Consider the following 17,431-nt stretch of genomic DNA (forward strand, 5'->3'; position numbering starts at 1 on the left):
GAAGAACCCATGGCTTTGCTGTCACATTCGTCCCCCCGCCCCCACGGAGAAGCACCCTGACCCCAGCGCTCCCTCTGTAGCCAGCAGTTCCAAGTTCAGCCACAGGCTACTTCCTTTTGCAGGAACCAAAGGGTGAAGGGTGTTGCTATCGGTGAACCCTGTGAGCTGAGGCTGGAGACCTCATCCATACACTGTTGGATGCGAGGCCCTTGTTTCCCCACAAGCACCCACAGAAAGCCAGCCATCTGCTTTTATTTCCCCTTGCCGTAGGAACCACAGTAAAAGGGTCTTATGGCTAGCTGATGGTGGGCACGGGGCTCAAATGAAGCATCTTAGACCTTTGGATTCACCTGCACCGATTTCTGCCCTTGCTTCCCCTCCGTGACTGGGCAGCAGCAGTCCCTCCTGCCCCAGATAACTGTGGTTTTCTGACTTTTCAAACTAAGAAACAAGTAGATTTATTTTGTACACAGGGCCAGGCCCATTTGCCACATGATTTGGTTGTTTGGACCTAGGGCTCAGCTGTGTCCCAGCTGGGCACAGGCCACCAGCACAGAGCTGTCCTTGTCTGGAGGTTCATTTTTGCCTCAGCTTTTTGATGAAGGACACCTCATCCCGATTCCGGATACCGTAACTGGAAAAGGAGGAGGGCTAGAGTGTGTGATCTGCAGAAGGTAGGTTGGACTCCTCACCTGAGACTTGGGAGGGACCAAGAAGGAAGGGGTAGGGAGAGCCCTGCGTGCAGGAAGGTAGGGAAGTGGCAGTGGCCACCCTCTCAAGACCCCCATCGTGCCAGTGGGCAGCCTCTCACCTGCACACACTGCCTTCCTCTCGCTCCGGGAAGCCCTTCACTGCCCCTGGAGAGCAATGGTCACACTGCCCCCAGGTCTCCCATTCCAGTAGGGAGGGCCCCCAGGAAACTCCTTGCAGGGAGGGTATCAGTCCAGCCAGGGACTCCCCAGGTCTTGCAGATTCCCCAGTAACTGATTTAAGACTCCTCCTTCCTGGGAAGAGGCCCCAGCCCTCTGGCCGAGCTTGGGGAACTAGAGGGCAACAGACCAGATGCCTCCCAGCAACTCAGAATGTGCCCTGAACTTACTCCCGAAGCTTCTTCCTGTCCTCTGTGAGCTTCTCTCCTGCAGAGATCAGGTAGTAGGTCCTCCACACATAGGACCTGCAAGATTCAGACGAGGATTCAGGTAAACCACAAGCACGGTCACTGGGCAGCTGGGACACAGGGGCTGTGTGTGAGATGGGCTGAGGCAGCTCTAAGGAGGCACTGCTCAAAAGGGCTGTGTTGGGTAGCTAGGGGCCAAACACACCTTACGAAATAGGCGGCAGTACCGAGACACAGACAACTGAACGCCTGACCCAACAGGCGTGAGGAGAGCACCCTAGTGAAGATGGGGTGGGGCCACTGACAGCTAGGGAGACCGCTTACAGACGCTGGAAATGCCCTGAGATGCCCCCCGTTTAAGAAACCCAGCTGCCCGGGTGGGGTGATGTAGATGAAAGAGCAGCTGAGGCAGGACTCCCAGGCATGGAGGCACCCACCACGCCGGAAGGCTTGGGACAGGGAACTCAGAACTCACCGGTACTTTGCGGCACACATGCAACAGGTGCTCATGCGCCACCAGCCCTTCCTGCCGCTCCACTTACCAGCTGATGTGCTGAATGCCCCCTTCACGCTCCTGCCTGAGCTGCACATATCTCTGAATGGCCTTCTTCAGATCCAGGACTGTGGCATTCTGTACCACAACCACAGCTGCAACACAAATGGGAGGACAGCCATGGTGGGAATCCACGGCCACAGCCTCTGATGGCATGAAAGGAACCCAGAAGCTCTGTCCAGACTCTCTTGGACGGAGACTCAAGTCCAGGTGGAGTAGGCTTGTGGTTGGCCCAGGACCCTGGGACATGGCCCCGAGTTTCCCCGTGAGCAGCCGTGTCAGCATCTTGCCTGTGTGGAAGCTCCGACCGCAAGGTCCAAAGGGAGAAGGCGAACACTTACGCATTATTTCTCCATCCATCTTGCACACTCGGACTGTCATTGCTTGGCCGTATTCTAATGCTATTTGGGAGTTGACCTCTTCCAAAGTCACCTACAAAAAGACCAAGCGTGGAGATGGGAACCTTGGCTCTCTTTACTATCCCAAACAACAACCAAAGAAAACGAGCTGATAGTGTCCAAAAAGCAATACCATGTTTTATGAAGGACAAGAAACAGATTTCATGCTTATATGTTAGGGTTTCCCAGTTCCACCCACATTTTGTATTTAATGTCCAAAGTGGATAAAAGCTCGGCAAAAGAGAAGTATACAGACAGGAGGATGAGGATCAGATCTGGGTTCTGGGGCTGGGTAGGAGTAAGAACACTTGTCAGTCCAAGGCCCAGGGCAACGCTTGAGTTGAGGCAGGTGTGCAAGATTTACCAGGGCACCGAAAAAACAGTAATATAAACATTTTGAACCAGCTTAACAAGAAATACAGGTGAACTTTAAAACTCCAAGAGGGGCAAATTAGCAAAGATTTAAAGACAGGACTGTGCCGAACCATACTGAAGATAGATAAATGAAAAGCCATCAACACCGATCTCGTCTTCACGCCAAGTTTCGCTGTCTCGTTTGCTAGAGCCTTTTTCACACGCCCTTTGAGCTTTGAAAACGTGTATTACAAGGTCATGTATCCCGACGAGTGTTTTTTGGGGCGCCCCCTTAAATTCTGCGCGCCAGGTGGGAGCCTCGCTCGCCCCCGCCCCCCCCAGCCCCAGGCAAGACCTTCGCTGGAGCCCAGAGGCGCCTTCTTGAGGCCTCTGGGCCGCAGCCCCCCATCGGGACCTCCCGAGGTCCGTCCGCGCCCCGGCGCACGGCCCCGCGGGGAACGACCCCGGCCCCGGCGGCCCCCATCGCCCGCGCGCACCTGGATCGGTAGATCGCAGAGCAGCGGGTCCTGCACGACCATGGCGAGACCCTCCTGGAACACGTCCACCGCCTCGGAGTGCGGTAGCGCCTCCTCTTCGTCCTCATCGTCCTCGGCCGCCTCGGGCCGCACGGCCGCCTCCGCCTCGGCCGGCTCCAGAGCAGCTCTCCGCTCCCGCGCTCCGCCCGCACCGCCGGCTCGCGCGCGTCACCGACGCTGGGACCGCAGCCCAGCCCCTGGGACCGCCAGGGGGCGGGGCTGCCACGAGGACCAATGAGAAGCTCGAAGCGGCCTGCCGCAGCGGTTGCTGGGAGCGCGACGTCGGCCTGTCCGTTGGTCGGCCGGAGGGTGGGGCGGCCGCCCGGACCAATGGGAGCTCGAGGCGGGCCCAGCGCCGGCGCCCGGCGGCCGCAGGGGCTGCCGGGAGCCTGCGGAGCCGAGCCGGCTGTGCCATGCTGCTCTTCTGCCCGGGCTGCGGGAACGGGCTGATCGTGGAGGAGGGACAGCGCTGCCACCGCTTCGCCTGCAACACCTGCCCCTACGTGCACAACATCACCCGCAAGGTCAGGGGTGGGGCCCGGAGCCCGCTTCCCGGCCCACCAGCCCCGCGTCCGCCTCTGGCCGTCCTCGCTCTCGCCGCCGCCTGCGGTCGGCTGCGGAGCCTGTCGGGTGCGGAGCCTGTGCGGTCGAGCGCCCGCAGGATGCGGCCGTGTGTCCCCCCCTCCGTGCCGCCACCTCGGGCCCCGCCCCGTCGCCTCTCCTGAGTCCCGGTCCTGACCTCGCGCTGGGGCTCCCGGCGCTGCGTTCCCGGCGGACAGTGTCGGAGCCGGTGCTGTGCTCGGGAGCTCTCCGGAGCTCCCCAGCGCATCCCCCGGACCCAGCAGGCTCTGACACCGACCCCTCCCTCGGAGCTTGCGTGTCTGGTGCGGCGTTCTAGTGCATGCCTTGTCCGCAGCCAGACCGTTCTCTTGCGAGGGGCCCCACCGCGCACGGGGCGCTGCTGCCGGGGCCTTTGCACATGCCTTCTGCTCGATTTACTTTTCCTCTGGGTGGCCATGCCACTTGCTGGGCTTGTCTGTACTTAAAGGGTTGCCCCGTGTAAAACTTCAGCCCCTCCCGCCATTTTTCCGCCTTCCCTGTCTTAGGTTTTTCTAAAGGACTCATTACCTTCCAGTGTACTCCGAGACTTTAGTGTTTTGTTTCTCGATGCTAGGACATAAGGTGTAGGAGGGTAGGGGTTTTTCTGTTTTGTTGCCTCTTAGGTTCTGTCTAGTCTGAACCTAGAATGGAGTGGATGTTCAGTACATGAATAATGCATTCAGTGTCGTTACAATTTGTTTTCCCGTAATAATCTTTGTTAGCACGCTTCTACTTTTTAGAACTAGAGAACTTCTTAATGTTGTGAGAGTTTAGCATCAGAAACTGCGGGAAGAGTGAACTCTTAGGTAACCCTGAAATTTCAAGGATACTTGGTAAAACTCGGGAAGAAAGCCGAGTGTGATCTGCTTTGAAAGCTGTCTGGCGGGGCTCTCCAGCTAAGTGGTGCTGTTTGGCTTCAGTTGTGTTTCTCTCATCTTGGGTAATCTAGTATCCTAGAGGTGGGGGCGAAGGGGGAGGGTCCCATCTACCCGGTTTTCCTTCCTGCTCTGGTGTGTCATCCAGTCCTTGCAGAGACCTCACCGCCGTGTGGTCACTGCGCTGAAATAAAGTCCTCAGACCCCAATCTGAGCGGCCATGCAGGACTATCTCTGCAAGTAGGGCAGCAGCAGCTGGGTTCTGCACATCGCTTTTATTTCATTTTTTATCGGAAAAGCAAGGGCAGATGCCCCAAAGCGTGGGAAAGGAGGACAAAGGGATGGCAAATCTCCTGACGCTGTGAAGCAGGCCTGCACCCTCTCCTCCTCGCAGGCACGCAGGGAGGCCGTCGTGGGATAAGGGAAGAGGGGGTGTTTGTGCCAGCAAACGCCAGGTGCAGGAAGGGGGCACTGAGGGTGACGTTCTTTCCTAGCTCCTAGCCTGTGCCCTGCCCCTGGGGATCATGGGGCACAATGCTCCTACTGGACCATTGCGTTCAATAGCCTGAGAACAGGAACGCTGCTGACATTTCAGCTGCTTCCACAATCACTCCTGAGGGCTTACGATATATTTTCTTTCTTTTCTCCTTTTTTTAAAAGGTTTTATTTATTTGAGATAGAGCGAGAGAGAGAGAGAGCGCGCGAGCATGAGTGCGGGGAGGAGGGGCAGAGGGAGAGGGAGAAGCAGACTCCCCTCTGAGCAGGGAGCCAGACACAAGACTCGATCCCAGGACGGTGAGATCACGACCTGAGCCGAAGGCGGAGGCTTAACCCACTGAGCCACCCAGGCGCCCCTAGGATACGTTTTCTGAGAATAACTCCACACCACTGAATCTTCCTCTTTTGGGCGGCACCCCAAACCTGGATTCTTTAAATTCCAGTGTTGAGTCCTGCTCTGTGAGAGTAGAAACTTTGGATTCTTTTAGTAGTCTGTGTTGAAGGAAGGAAATCTGCGGAGACACTTGACAGATAGGGTGTGGTGGCCCAGGTATGTACTTTTCACTTATTTGGAGCCTGAAGACCTGCTGTTGTTTGTTAGGTAACAAATCGGAAGTATCCAAAGCTGAAAGAAGTGGATGATGTGCTTGGCGGAGCAGCAGCCTGGGAGAATGTTGACTCTACCGCAGGTGAGGAGGAACCTTTTCTGTTACTGAGCTGTGGAGAGGTAGGAGGCCACTGGCCTGTGTCTGACTCAGTGGTGTACCGGGAGGAAGGGAGCTTCTAAAACTACAAAGTGTGTTTATTTTTTCCTTAGTAATTTATTTGTTAGACAGTATTGGCACAAGCCCCAGGGTTGTGCAGGCCTGGGTTAGAGTCTCGCAGTGACCTCCTAACATTTTATGACCTTGGTGGCCTCCCTTGCTCTTTCTGGGGCTATTCCATATTCACTGAGTGTGAGAGCGTAAAGTGAGTCATACAGCATCGGGCATCCAGTGCACTCCGTTAAGAGGTAGCCATGATGATGCGATGGTCACAGGAGTAGTGAAAGAGCCTAAGGAAGAAATAGGAGCTGTTTGTTCTGGTGTAGATTTTTAAAAGTCAGTGCCAGAGAGCATTCAAGTGCTTATTTCACGTCTCGTTCCATATCTGAATGAGGTAGACATGACCAAGGAGGGAAAGAGGAGAGGCCTAAACACACCTGTACTGAGGGGAGGAAGAGCCAACTCCTGTTTACTATTATCTTTTTTCCCTGATAGAAGACCATACAAATCTGATATGGTGCAATTAGCATTGGCAGAATTTGCTAAAAAAAAGGATGAATTATGTACCCAGTGTTTAAAATGGTGGTTGAGAGTGTTGGAAGGTGTTATCAAGAGTAGAGGTAGTTTCTCAAAGTGAAGTCACGTTGCCTTGACATAGGTGCAGAATGTATGGTGGGATCTTTGTAAGAACAGCCTGAGGAACTGCTGCCAAAAAGGATCCCTAAATTTAAAGGGAAGTGGATTCATCGTCCACTGGGGGCTCCTCTGGGAGGCTGAGAGGGCCCAAGTGATGGAAGTGCACTTAGAAGCATCTGCAGGGGGTGGACCCCATAATGCACATGGTAGCCATAAATCACTTTCCTTGTTATGTTTCCAGCCAGTCTTCAACCAGATTTGAGAAGAAAAATGGGACCCAGGGTGGGGAGCTGGAGTGTTTTCCAGATCACAGGTCTCCTTGATTCCCTCGTGGTGAGAGCGTAGTGGGAGTGATACCACTAACTGTAGCCTCAATCACGGTACAGGGTACCCTAGGTGAGGCTTGCCAGATGCATGGGGCCCGGAGAGGGTCTTTGCTGCCTTTCCATAACACCTACTTCTAGCAGGTATGTTTGGTCATGAGCATCCTATTTTTTTTTAAATAATGTGGGTCACTTGTTTTTCTCGTTGCCAGAGCCATGTCCTAAGTGCGAACACCCCCGTGCCTATTTCATGCAGCTTCAGACCCGCTCTGCAGACGAGCCGATGACCACCTTCTACAAATGCTGCAGTGCTCAGTGTGGGCACCGCTGGAGGGACTAGGCCCAGGCGGGCCCAGCCGTGCCGTTGTCTGCTTACCTTGTTCCCCAGGCTAGATTCCCAGCCAGGAGTGTGAACTGTTTGTCCCGAAACGTCTTGGCTGGCGTGGCGAAAAGCTAGCCCTTTCGGGGGCGCCGGTGACGGTGCCACAGCTGTAGCCCGTCGGCAGTCAGTGGCTGAGCTCCGTTACGTGCAGGGAGATTTGTGTGTGGGATGGGGGATGCAGAAGGAAGGGTGATCCGTTTAATGTCCTGCTCAGCAATGTCATATGTGTATTGGCTAACAGACATTCTCTCTTCATTACCCTTCTTAAATATGTACCCCGTTTGCACAGCTTATAAAGTAACATTTTATAATGTAGTACATCGGATGTCCCTAAGTATTTAACTGTTAATTGTAAACTTATTTTACCACCATCTATTCTGAGTATTTAATTAAAATGGAAAGTCCAGTACTGCTTTTTCAGTGTTTTATTTATTTATTTTTTTGGCCAAGAAGTATGTTTTATTTTTATTAATCATCAAATAATTTGCTATAAAATCCCAGGGCAAACTGGAGAATTTGGTGGTCGGCCTGAGGGGCGGTCCCCTCAGACAGCCGCAGGCTGGTGGTGTCGGCACAGTGTGCCCGGGTCCACAGTGCAGCTTGTCACTAGTGTCCACCTTGCAGGTGGCTCTTCCTCCACATCACGACCAGGGGGGTCTCGAAGATGACGAGGGTGGGGAATCCCCTAGGTTCTTAGGAAATTTCTTTCTTTTTTTTTTTTAACATTTTATTTATCTTTTTTCTTTTTTTATTGCATAGACATATTTTTATTATTTGAAGTAGGATTTATTATATATGTGTTTTCTCCTAGCTATTTTTTAAAATTTTTTATTGTTATGTTAAGCACCATACATCACATCGTGAGTTTTTGATGTAGTGTTCCATGGTTCATTGTTTGTGCATAACACCCAGTGCTCCACGCAGAAGGTGCCCTCTTTAATACCCATCACCAGGCTGACCCATCCCCCCACCCCCCCTCCCCTCTAGAACCCTCAGTTTGTTTTTCAGAGTCCATCGTCTCCCATGGTTCGTCTCGCCCTCCAATTTCCCCCCGCTTCATTCTTCCCCTCCTATCTTCTTTTTTTTTTTTTTTTTTAAAAAATTTTTTTTTTTTTTTTTCAGAGGTACAGATCTGTGATTCAACAGTCTTGCACAATTCACAGCGTTCACCATAGCACATACCCTCCCCAATGTCTATCACCCAGCCACCCCATCCCTCCCACCCCCCACCACTCCAGCAACCCTCAGTTTGTTTATCTATTTGACAGAAAGACACAGCAAGAGAGGGAACACAAGCAGGGGGAGTGGGAGAGGGAGAAGCAGGCTTCCCGTGGAGCAGGGAGCCTGATGCAGGGCTTGATCCCAGGACCCTGGGATCATGACCTGAGCTGAAGGAAGACGCTTAACGACTGAGCCACCCAGGCACTCCAGGAAATTTCACTCTGCTTTTCCTGCTCAGTGGTCTGGTTGGCAGGGTGTTCTCCAGCGTCTCTGTTTTCTCCAGCTTGGCCTTCTCGAAGCTGGCGATTTCCCCCGTGTCCAGCTTTTGCCATTTTCTCAAAGCGATCCATGGAGTTGACTCTGAGCCCAGCGCCTGGTCCTCCCACTCATGCTGCTGCAGCAGGAGAGCGTTTTTTCAGTATTTTAAATGCTTTGAGAAGTAAACACCAAACTACTGCCATACTTAGGGCTCTCCTGGTCACAGAATTGCTAATAACATGGATTTCAGTTTATCATTTCTGTTATTTCCTAGGACTGCAGTAAATTTATTAGATAGAAGATATTTCTACTTTCTTCCTTCATCTTTTCACTTGCAAAAGAAAAAGGACGTCCCAGACTAGAGGGGGACGGGATGGTAGTTTGTAGGTGGATTGATTTCTTGCTAAGGACCTCGGATTTAATGACTTTTCCAAATCTCTTAATAACAGAGTCTCACTCATGAAATCATGGGATTTGAACTCATACCTCTGATACAGATTTGTACATTTTTGAGACTTGGTATCTTTTCCGGAAATGATTAATCTTGAAGTTTGACAAAATGGTGTTTTGTTTTAAGTAGGCTCCACACTGGAGCCCAGTGCAGGGCTTGAACTCACGACCCTGAGATCAAGATCCGAACTGAGATCAAGAGTCAGCTTCTTAGCTGACTGAGCCACCCAGGTGCCCCAACACTGAAGGCTTTCTTTTTGCCATGACATGTAGACCAGGTCCTGAGCCCCTCATCTCTAATTGGTTGTTTTCCAAAACAGCTTGTTCTGGTTATACTGATGAAGTTTTATAATGTGGGAGTTGCCTTTAGGAGCTTCTGTTTATGCCATCAGTTCTTGTTTTTTTGTTTTGTCTTGTTTTGTTTTCCATCAGTTTTATTTCCTCAGCTCTTCTGTGGGTGTTTGCTGTTGGGTCAGTGGTGAAGGTCACGTGCTCTGAAGTTGGCCTGCGTATCTGCTTCTTAGCTGTGAGACCTTGGTCGGACTGCAGAGCCTCTGCCTTCATTTCCTCATGTGTAAAGTGATAATGATAGTCAATTTCAGGGGTTTACAAACATTTTCTGTAAAGGCCCAGATAGTAAATATTTTAGACTCTGTGGGTCGAGAGTCAAAATCTAAGAAAACAAACTTCTACCACTTTTTTATAAACAAAATTCAAAATGTAATTGTAATTGAGTACAGCATTTTGTAATGGGGGTCTACTGATGAAAAGAATGGATATCATTTTGCTGACCTGGGGTTCAAAGTTAGCATTTCTGGTCATCAAAATAGATTGCAAATATGCATCTGTTAGTGCTGGTTAAGTGCAGGACAGCAAATGAAGTTAACTGTTGACATCAGCACTAGAGTCAATACTGATGAGAGACGCAAACAATTTCCGTAGAGAATTTGCCGTAACATGGATTAGCAGATTCCAATCCATGGTCTACTGAATTCGTGTTTTCTCAGCTCTGAAAATATTCTTGCCTGCAGTTGTTGGTTCTACACAGACTGCGCACAGGCCCACTCTTCTGTCCCTTCCCAGCTCAGGGCCGAGGCATTGACCTTTCAGAAGGACACCTGAGCAATATCAGTAACATCGGTTGGATTCATCAAGTTTCAAGGGAAATCACTTCGCATCATTTGCCTCATTTTTAATTGACTTGATGTTGCTCCCAGTGCCCTTAGCTTTTAGGACTGTTCTCCAAAAGGCCGAGAGTCTTAAATTTATTTTCTCTGGACACATTTCTTCAACTGCTGCAATTAAACACAAGTCACCATCAGTCAGTGGCTTTCCTGGCTTGGTTAACAAATGAGCCCCTCAGAAATTTAATTTGGTTGTTTCATTTTCGTAGTTATTTTGAAGGAATTCTGCGCCATGTCGAGAGCGGTGCCAGTGACTCGGTGCGTAGTCTGATGACAATGACCTGCTGTAGCGTCACTGTATAGTAAACATTCCTTTGCCAGCCAGTTTGATGATGCGGTAATCCACACTGTGCCTTCAGGGTCCCCTTTTCTGGTTTTGTCACGATGGGTATGCACTGGTAATAGGGTAAGGGAAAAAAAATATGTATATACTTATATGGCTGCTTCGTGGTTAGGATTGGTAATCCTGGTGATCACCCAGGAAGGGCACTGCATTGACTTTCACAGATGTCCTCGCTTACGTGTTTTTCTTGTTTCCTGCACTGTTATGATGTATTCTTTTTATTTAAGATACTGTGTTTTTCTCTTGGTTCTTTATTGTAGTGTGTCTCTCTCCTCCCATATTTCCTGTTTCTTCCTTGGGAGCATATTTTCCTTCATATCTTTGAGCATAGTTAGAGTAGCTACTTTAAAACCTGTGCTGATTCCAACAACTTAGTCCTGGGAGTCCGTGTCCATCGGTTACCTTTCCTCTTAAGTGTGGGTCACCTAGTTCTGTTTCTTCAGTGTCTAATACTCTTGGATTTATCTTGGAACTTGTGAATGATACAGACTGTAGATACTAGATTCTGTTATGTTTCTCTGGAGAGTGTTGATTTTTTATTTATATTTAAAGCAAGCTGTAAACTCTATCTCTCTGATGTAGGCAGCAGCTGAAACTTGTGTTCAGGTTGTTTAACCTTAGCTGTGCTGCTTGGAGTTAGCCAGTACGCATGTGGCCCACAGGTATCCAGAGATTTTGGTAGAGTTTGTTTGTTTGTTTTGGGGCGTAGAGTTTAGACATAGAATTTTGTGCTCTCCTCCCTTCCAGGATTTCCTCCCTTTCCAGGCTTTGTGGTCTCCACTTGTGGGGTCATGGTGTGGATGGTGTGGTCTGATGGACTTAAGGTAGTAGATTCTAATTTCAACAAGGTGGGGGGGACCCTGTCAGAGAGAAGGAAACTCTCTCTTATTTTTAAATGTTTTCTTTTCTTTTCTTTTTTTTTTTTTTTTAGATTTATTTGAGAGAGTGAGAGAGAGAGAGAGCATGAGAGGGGGAGGGGCAGAGGGAGAAGCAGACTCCCCGCTGAGCAGGGAGCCCAATGCGGGACTCAGTCCCGTTGACTCCAGGATCATGACCTGAGCTGAAGGCAGACGCCTAACCAACTGAGCCACCCAGGCGCCCCGGAAACTCTCTTTTTTATTTTTTATTTTTTTAAAGATTTTATTTATTTGACACAGCGAGAGCTAGAGAGAAAAAGAGACAGAGAGCAAGCACAAGCAGGGGGAGCGGCAGGCAGGGGAGAAGCAAGCTCCCCACTGAGCAAGGAGCCTGACGTGGGGCTCGATCCCAGGACCCTGGGATCATGACCTGAGCCGAAGGCAAACGCCTAACCGATGGAGCCACCCATGCACCCCTCAGCTCAGATTTTTCTGACCATCATTTTTAAAAAATATTTCATTCATTTGGGGTGCCTGGGTGGCTCAGTCCTTAAGCGTCTGCCTTTGGCTCAGGTCATGATCTCAGGGTCATGAGATAGAGCCCTGCGTCGGAGCTCTGCACTGGGTGTGAGCCTGATTAAGATTCTCTCTCTCCCTCTCCCTCTGCCCCTCCCCACCTCAAAAAAAAAAAAAAAAAAAGATGTGTGATTTATGTTTCTGTCCATTCCTAAGGGGTTTCATGGGCTTAAACTTTTGATTTCATCTCTCTGTGGGTCCTGGTTGTTTTCAGACTACAGAGCTGCAGCTCTGGGCTATCCAAACCTTACCCGAGATGTTTTGATGCACAGAGCACACACATGCACACTGAAATGTGACCTTATTTGGTACCCCAAAGAACATACAGCCGATAAGTAAATGAAAAGATGCATATCTTCACTAATAATCAGTGAAGTGTAAATGAAAGCAACATTGAAATATGTTTGCCTATCAGACAGGCAAAGATTAAAAAGACTGATAATGTACACTGTTGGTGACAGGCATTCTTAAACTTCTGGTAAGAGTAGAAGTTGGTACGTTTTTGCCACTTGGTAGTATCAGTATTTTAAAATGCTGAACTTTATTTGTTTTTTTAAACAGATTTTTAAAATTTATTTGACAAGAGAAAGACACAGCGAGAGTGGGAACCCAAGCAGGGGGAGTAGGAGAGGGAGAAGCAGGCTCCCTGCCCAGCAGGGAGCCCGACAATGAGACTCGATTCCAGGACCCTGAGATCATGACCTGAGCCGAAGGCAGACGCTTAACGACTGAGCCACCCAGGCGCCCCATTAAAATGCTGAACTTTAGACCCCACAGTTCCACCCCTAGGATTATTTGTACAGAGGTATTCACTCTGGTGATTAAAGATCCATGCCCAGAATTGTTTACTACCTTTGTTTAAAATTGCATATATGCACTGGAAGTTAACATAATGTTACATGTCCTGTTTCAAAAAATAAAAATAGCATATATAGGCAGCAATCCAAATGTCTATCAGTAGGATTATTGAACCATGGCATGTGCTACCCTTAAAGGTTTTTATGTGCTGACCTAGAAGGATGTTGAAAATAGCCAGAGGAACAAGGAGTCTACAAAGCTCAGCACAGTATGAGCCCAGTAAAAACGTGCGTTTGTTTGTGCTTCATCTTTGTCCGGAAGGACTTGCGCCTAACTTCTCACAGAGGCTCCCTCTGGGGTGAGATAAAGGGGACTCATTTTTTATTCTGTATTATTTGTTTTTCTTTAAATGAGAGTACATCAGTTTTGTGTTTAGTACCCTCTCCAGGGGTGTTTCTTGGAAGGAATACAGCACACACTCTGCCAATCAATGGACAGATCCCCAGAGTCCATGTTTAGCAACCTTCAGTTTTGTGGGGAATGAAGGGTCATCCCACCTCCTAATCCCCGGGGTTAGGGTTAGTGGTGGTAGTTGTCTCTCAGCCCCCTTGGGACAGCTGCTGTGCTCTGCGTCGTGGTTTCAGATGTGGGCGGCCTGTGTAAGCCTGCCGTGGGAGGCTCACGTCACTGCTCACTGCAGTTATATCCTGAATCAGGATCAGAGGCTTTGCTGCAAACACAGGGACAGTCACCTCCAGGTCTGGAGGGTTGGGGACCCCTCAGACTTGCCATGGAGCCCAGCAGATGCATCTGGGAAGGTAAGTCTGGCCATCAAGTCAGCCTGAGCTGGTGGCAGAGAGGGCAGACTGCCTGCCATCCCTGGACCCTGGGAAGAGCCTGGGGATGAACCTTGGAAGCCGTTAGGGGCATCACCCTGGTCTTACCTCCTCCAGTGTCCTGGGCTTGGGTGTCTCCCAGAGACAGCATGTTGGCCATATTTGCAGAAGAATGACAGGCTGTTGCTTCCAGGCCTGAGTATTGCTGGGCAGAGGGAAGGGTACTGAGTTTGTTAGGCAGAGTTCTTCGGTGTGGAAGAGACTTTGCTTCCTCAGTAACTGAGCGGGGGCTCGTCCTGGGGCCAGATGGTCTGAGCTGTGGTGGCCCGGAGTGGAGGTGAGGTCCAGGTCGTGAGGCTGGCAAAACCCCTTCAAACTCCCATGTCCATGCGGGGCCTTCAGGCAGAAGAGGAGCCAGAGTCCGGGGATCCCCCCTTGGAGCTGTGGGCGGGCAGCAGGTGAGGGTGGGATCCCAGAAGGGAGGGCAGCGCTCGGCCAAGCAGAGGAAGGGGAGGTGAGGGTGTGTGCTCAAGTAACGTCCCAGAGCCCTCTTCCCAGGGGTCTGGACCTATAACACTGTCTAGAGGCACGGTCAGCATCTGTAGGGGTGTTCAGGATGCACTTCTTTTCCTGTTGGGGCTAGGTGCAGGGGGCACAATGTAAACTGGACGGGTCTTGCCCTGGAAGAGCCTGGTGTTAAGAGGTAGCATAACAGTGAGCTTTGCTGACACGGCTGCAAAGGGGCTGTGAGGGGGTTTCTGGGCAGGGGAGGTCAGTTAACAGGTGCGGGAAGAGCAGGTGCATCATTTTCCTCCCTTTCCCCCCCAGGCCCTCCAGAACCCTTATTCCAGACCTTTCCCACAGCACTACTTGCTCCCTTGCTCCTTTCCTGAGCTGACTGGCCTCGCTAGGGGGTGTCTGGTCTGGCCACAGAGACACTGGGGGGCTCAGGAGGACTTCATGAAGGAAGAGGCACGTGATCCAGAAGGAAGTCAGGCAGAGGGGACAGTGTGACGGGGATTAGACCCGCAGGGGACCCCAAGGGAGTTCCATTGGACCCCCTCTGTCTATGCCCCTCGGACCTCCATCCTCAGCTCTCTTCTTCCTTCTGCCCTGGGGCCCACCCCCTGTCCGTGCCTTTGTCCACCTGAGGCACGTCTGGGCCCAGCTTGTCCATCTCCACGGCCCCCAGACGTGTGCCTTCCGGGTGCGGCCGCCCCTCCTGCTCACCCCTCTCAGGAAGCATGTGGAAGGTGCTCCCTGGGCCACCTCTCCCCTCAGCCTTCTCTGCACCTTGCTTGCACTCACCCCATCCGGCCTTCTGCCTCCACCTCTCCTGCCCGCCACCCGCATCGCTCTAGGAAGCTCAGTCTTCATGCCCTTTCTGCCAACAGTACTGGCAGTTCCCACCAGCACTAGAGTTGCCCACGTGCACTTGTGTGGCCTAGAGGTGGGAGGGGGGACTCACCTCCTTCCCACTTTTTATCACAATCCCCATGTCCTCATGTATCTGGTTCTTGGGAGCCAGGGTCTGAATTTCTTCCTCCTTCCCCAGTGGAGAGAAGAAAGTGCTAGATAAGTGTGCACTGAAAGAGCAACCTCCATTCCTCTGGAGGGAATTTGATGGATGTCACTCCCTTAAAAATAGAGTGTGTGTAGGCCGGGACAGTTAAGTGGATGCAGGAATTGGCATGAAGCCAGCTTGGAGGGCGTGTTACCAAGGGCGCCCTGCTCCAGCAGGGAGTCCCCTGGCATCAGGTGAGTACTCAGGGTGTGAAGTCCGGGAGGGTGAGGGGCTGTGTCTGCGGAGACCTGCCGCTGGGTCTGGCAGTGTGTGTGGGTTCTGATGCAGGGGTCCAGCTGCAAGGCCCTAGCGGTCAGACCTCATGGCCAGACCTTGACCCTGAGGTCACGGAGGAGATGGGTCCTGAGATGGGCTGAAGGCAGTGTCCACAGACCTGAGGAGGGGGTTGCTGGGTGGTGGCGTCAGTCATGCTCCCCAGCAGGACTGTCCCTAGGGGGAGACACTGGCTTTGGTCCTCCTGCTCTGACAGCCATCCTGCAAGATTGGTGTTGTCTGAGCTGTGATTAGGTCTCCCTGGTGTCATCCCAGGGCCTGTTCCAGCACCAGGGGTATACGGATGAAGGTTTCCATACCGTCTGGCCTAGTGTCTGTTGTCAAGGATGTGGGTAGCCCCAAGGAAAGACAGACCAGTGGTGCCCTGGGCGAGGTGGGTAGCTCCCGGGCTTGTGTGGTAACTGGTTGGACATGTGCCAAGAACAGAGGTACCAAGTGCCGGTGTTGGGCAAGTTGCTGCTGCCCCTGGTCTTGGCTTCCACACCAGGGGGGGGTGGGGGTGGCAGCCCGCCCTGCCCAGCTCACTTTGCAGATGCAGAAGTGTTCTCTGTGGAAAGAGTTCTCAGAGGAGAAGCAGCCCTGTGTCGGTCTCTGCTGCTCACCCGGAGTGGGTCCTGGCCCTGGTAGCTCTCGGTCGTCACTGCCCTGGGGCCTGCTGAGCTTGGAGCCACCCCACCCCATGCTCTCGAACCATCCGCTCCTGGGCTGTGACAGGGCCGGCTCAGTTCTGCAGAGACAGAGGGGTCCCTCCACCCGGGGCCTGGGTCCGCTTTCAGCCGGGGAGTGGCTGCCGTGCCTCAGGCCCTCCAGATCTTGGTGCTCACTCTGCTTCTGTCATCATACACCCTGACCGTGGGCTGATATCAGGCTGCTTTGTCATCTCCACCCAATCACTGTGCGGGAAGGGGCAGATGCTGTTGGGGTAAACTTGCTGCAGCCTCCCGTGCTGTGGCTGGTGGTGCCGGATGATGAGGGTGCAGTCTTCCTGAGCCTGGATCTTAATGGAGGTCTGTCCTATGGGTGCACGGATAGGCTGCTGGGCGCTGGGGTGCTGTCTGCTGCCTGAGTGTGTGCACGCTCCTCGAGGGCTTACGTGCTGTGGTCTGTGAGCACATCTGCTGTTTTTTTGCCTCCTTATCACCCATCAGGCTTGCATAACCAGGCTGGCTCTGCTTCCTGCTTAGGAACTATCAGCGCACCATCTGGAGCTACAAATGGGGTGATAGGACGTCAACAGCCTCCCTGCACCCAGGCACTTCCTAACACCCAGCCCCTTTGTCTCCAGCTAACCTCCAGTCCCCCCCAGGGATCCTGTTGCTCAGGCTGGCCCTCCAGCACCGCGAGCCTTGCTCCCCTGAGGTGCTCCCGCTCGCAGGGCAGGTGGCTCAGAACAGGGGTGCGGCCGACAGAGCTTAGGGAGTGCTGTCTGTTGCATGGACACCCCACCGCCATCCTCCTATGTAGTCCTGAGTCAGAACACTGGAATGGGTCTTTATTTAAGGATACAGCAGGGAGAGAGGATGTGTAGATGTTGGCCTTTGACCCCGGGCAAGGCGTTTGCCCTCCTTGGGACTCAGCTTGCTTGTCTGTAATTGGGACCGTCTCCCCACCTCACAGGGCCGCTGTCGGAACTCAAGCATATGAGGCATGCTACACAGTCGGCACAGGGTTCCCGTGACCCTGCCTCCCTGTGTGACAGGACCCGGGCCCAGCGACCGGGGTTCTGTGCTGGCAGAGGATGCCCATCCCAGAGAGGAGCCTTCTAGGCCGACTCACACACATAGGTGGCTCAGAGTCCAGAGCCCACCATGAGATCTGGTTTTCAGGGCACCATGCTCTAACACTGTAGCCATATGGATCCTTCTGAGCTTCAGTTTCTTAGGAGTACAGCTCAGGCAGTGGTGCCCAATCCCTGAGATGGGACATGGAGAGGGTATAGGTAGTGACCTGCTCAGAGCTCTCAATGAGGAGCATGCCCCACAGGGAGCAGCCCTCCTGGGGAGGATCTCATGGG

The 17,431-nt window shown here is 52.1% G+C and overlaps 3 protein-coding genes across 6 annotated transcripts in view; 2 read left to right on the top strand and 1 right to left on the bottom strand.

Moving 5' to 3' along the window:
- Positions 1–433: 433 nt before the first annotated feature.
- On the bottom strand, positions 434–3,135 carry SNRNP25 (small nuclear ribonucleoprotein U11/U12 subunit 25). The gene is made up of 5 exons (XM_025878049.2): positions 2,920–3,135; positions 2,012–2,102; positions 1,660–1,765; positions 1,100–1,174; positions 434–634 (listed from the first exon to the last, which is right to left on the bottom strand). The coding sequence occupies exons 1-5, from the start codon at positions 2,959–2,961 to the stop codon at positions 577–579; spliced, it is 372 nt and encodes a 123-aa protein (XP_025733834.2). The 5' UTR covers positions 2,962–3,135; the 3' UTR covers positions 434–576.
- Positions 3,136–3,269: 134 nt separating this feature from the next.
- POLR3K (RNA polymerase III subunit K) lies at positions 3,270–7,445 on the top strand. The gene is made up of 3 exons (XM_025878134.2): positions 3,270–3,482; positions 5,533–5,620; positions 6,867–7,445. Exons 1-3 carry the CDS (start codon positions 3,372–3,374, stop codon positions 6,992–6,994), a joined length of 327 nt encoding a protein of 108 aa, XP_025733919.1. The 5' UTR covers positions 3,270–3,371; the 3' UTR covers positions 6,995–7,445.
- Positions 7,446–13,045: 5,600 nt separating this feature from the next.
- IL9R (interleukin 9 receptor) overlaps positions 13,046–17,431 on the top strand; it is a 12,581-nt gene continuing 8,195 nt past the window's right edge. Inside the window, exons 1-2 of one of the 4 annotated variants that reach the window (XM_073899805.1) lie at positions 13,046–13,081; positions 13,368–13,541. In XM_073899805.1, coding sequence (XP_073755906.1) covers positions 13,514–13,541 — 28 coding nt within the window. In that variant the 5' untranslated portion in view covers positions 13,046–13,081; positions 13,368–13,513. Of the gene's footprint in view, positions 13,082–13,367; positions 13,542–17,431 lie in introns of those variants that run through there. The other 3 variants (XM_025877963.2, XM_025877965.2, XM_025877964.2) reach the window with 3 other exon arrangements.

Source organism: Callorhinus ursinus, unplaced genomic scaffold (assembly GCF_003265705.2).
Source record: "Callorhinus ursinus isolate GAN/ISIS: 27379988/994484 unplaced genomic scaffold, GSC_fseal_2.0 scaffold13, whole genome shotgun sequence".
Lineage (NCBI taxonomy): Eukaryota > Metazoa > Chordata > Mammalia > Carnivora > Otariidae > Callorhinus > Callorhinus ursinus.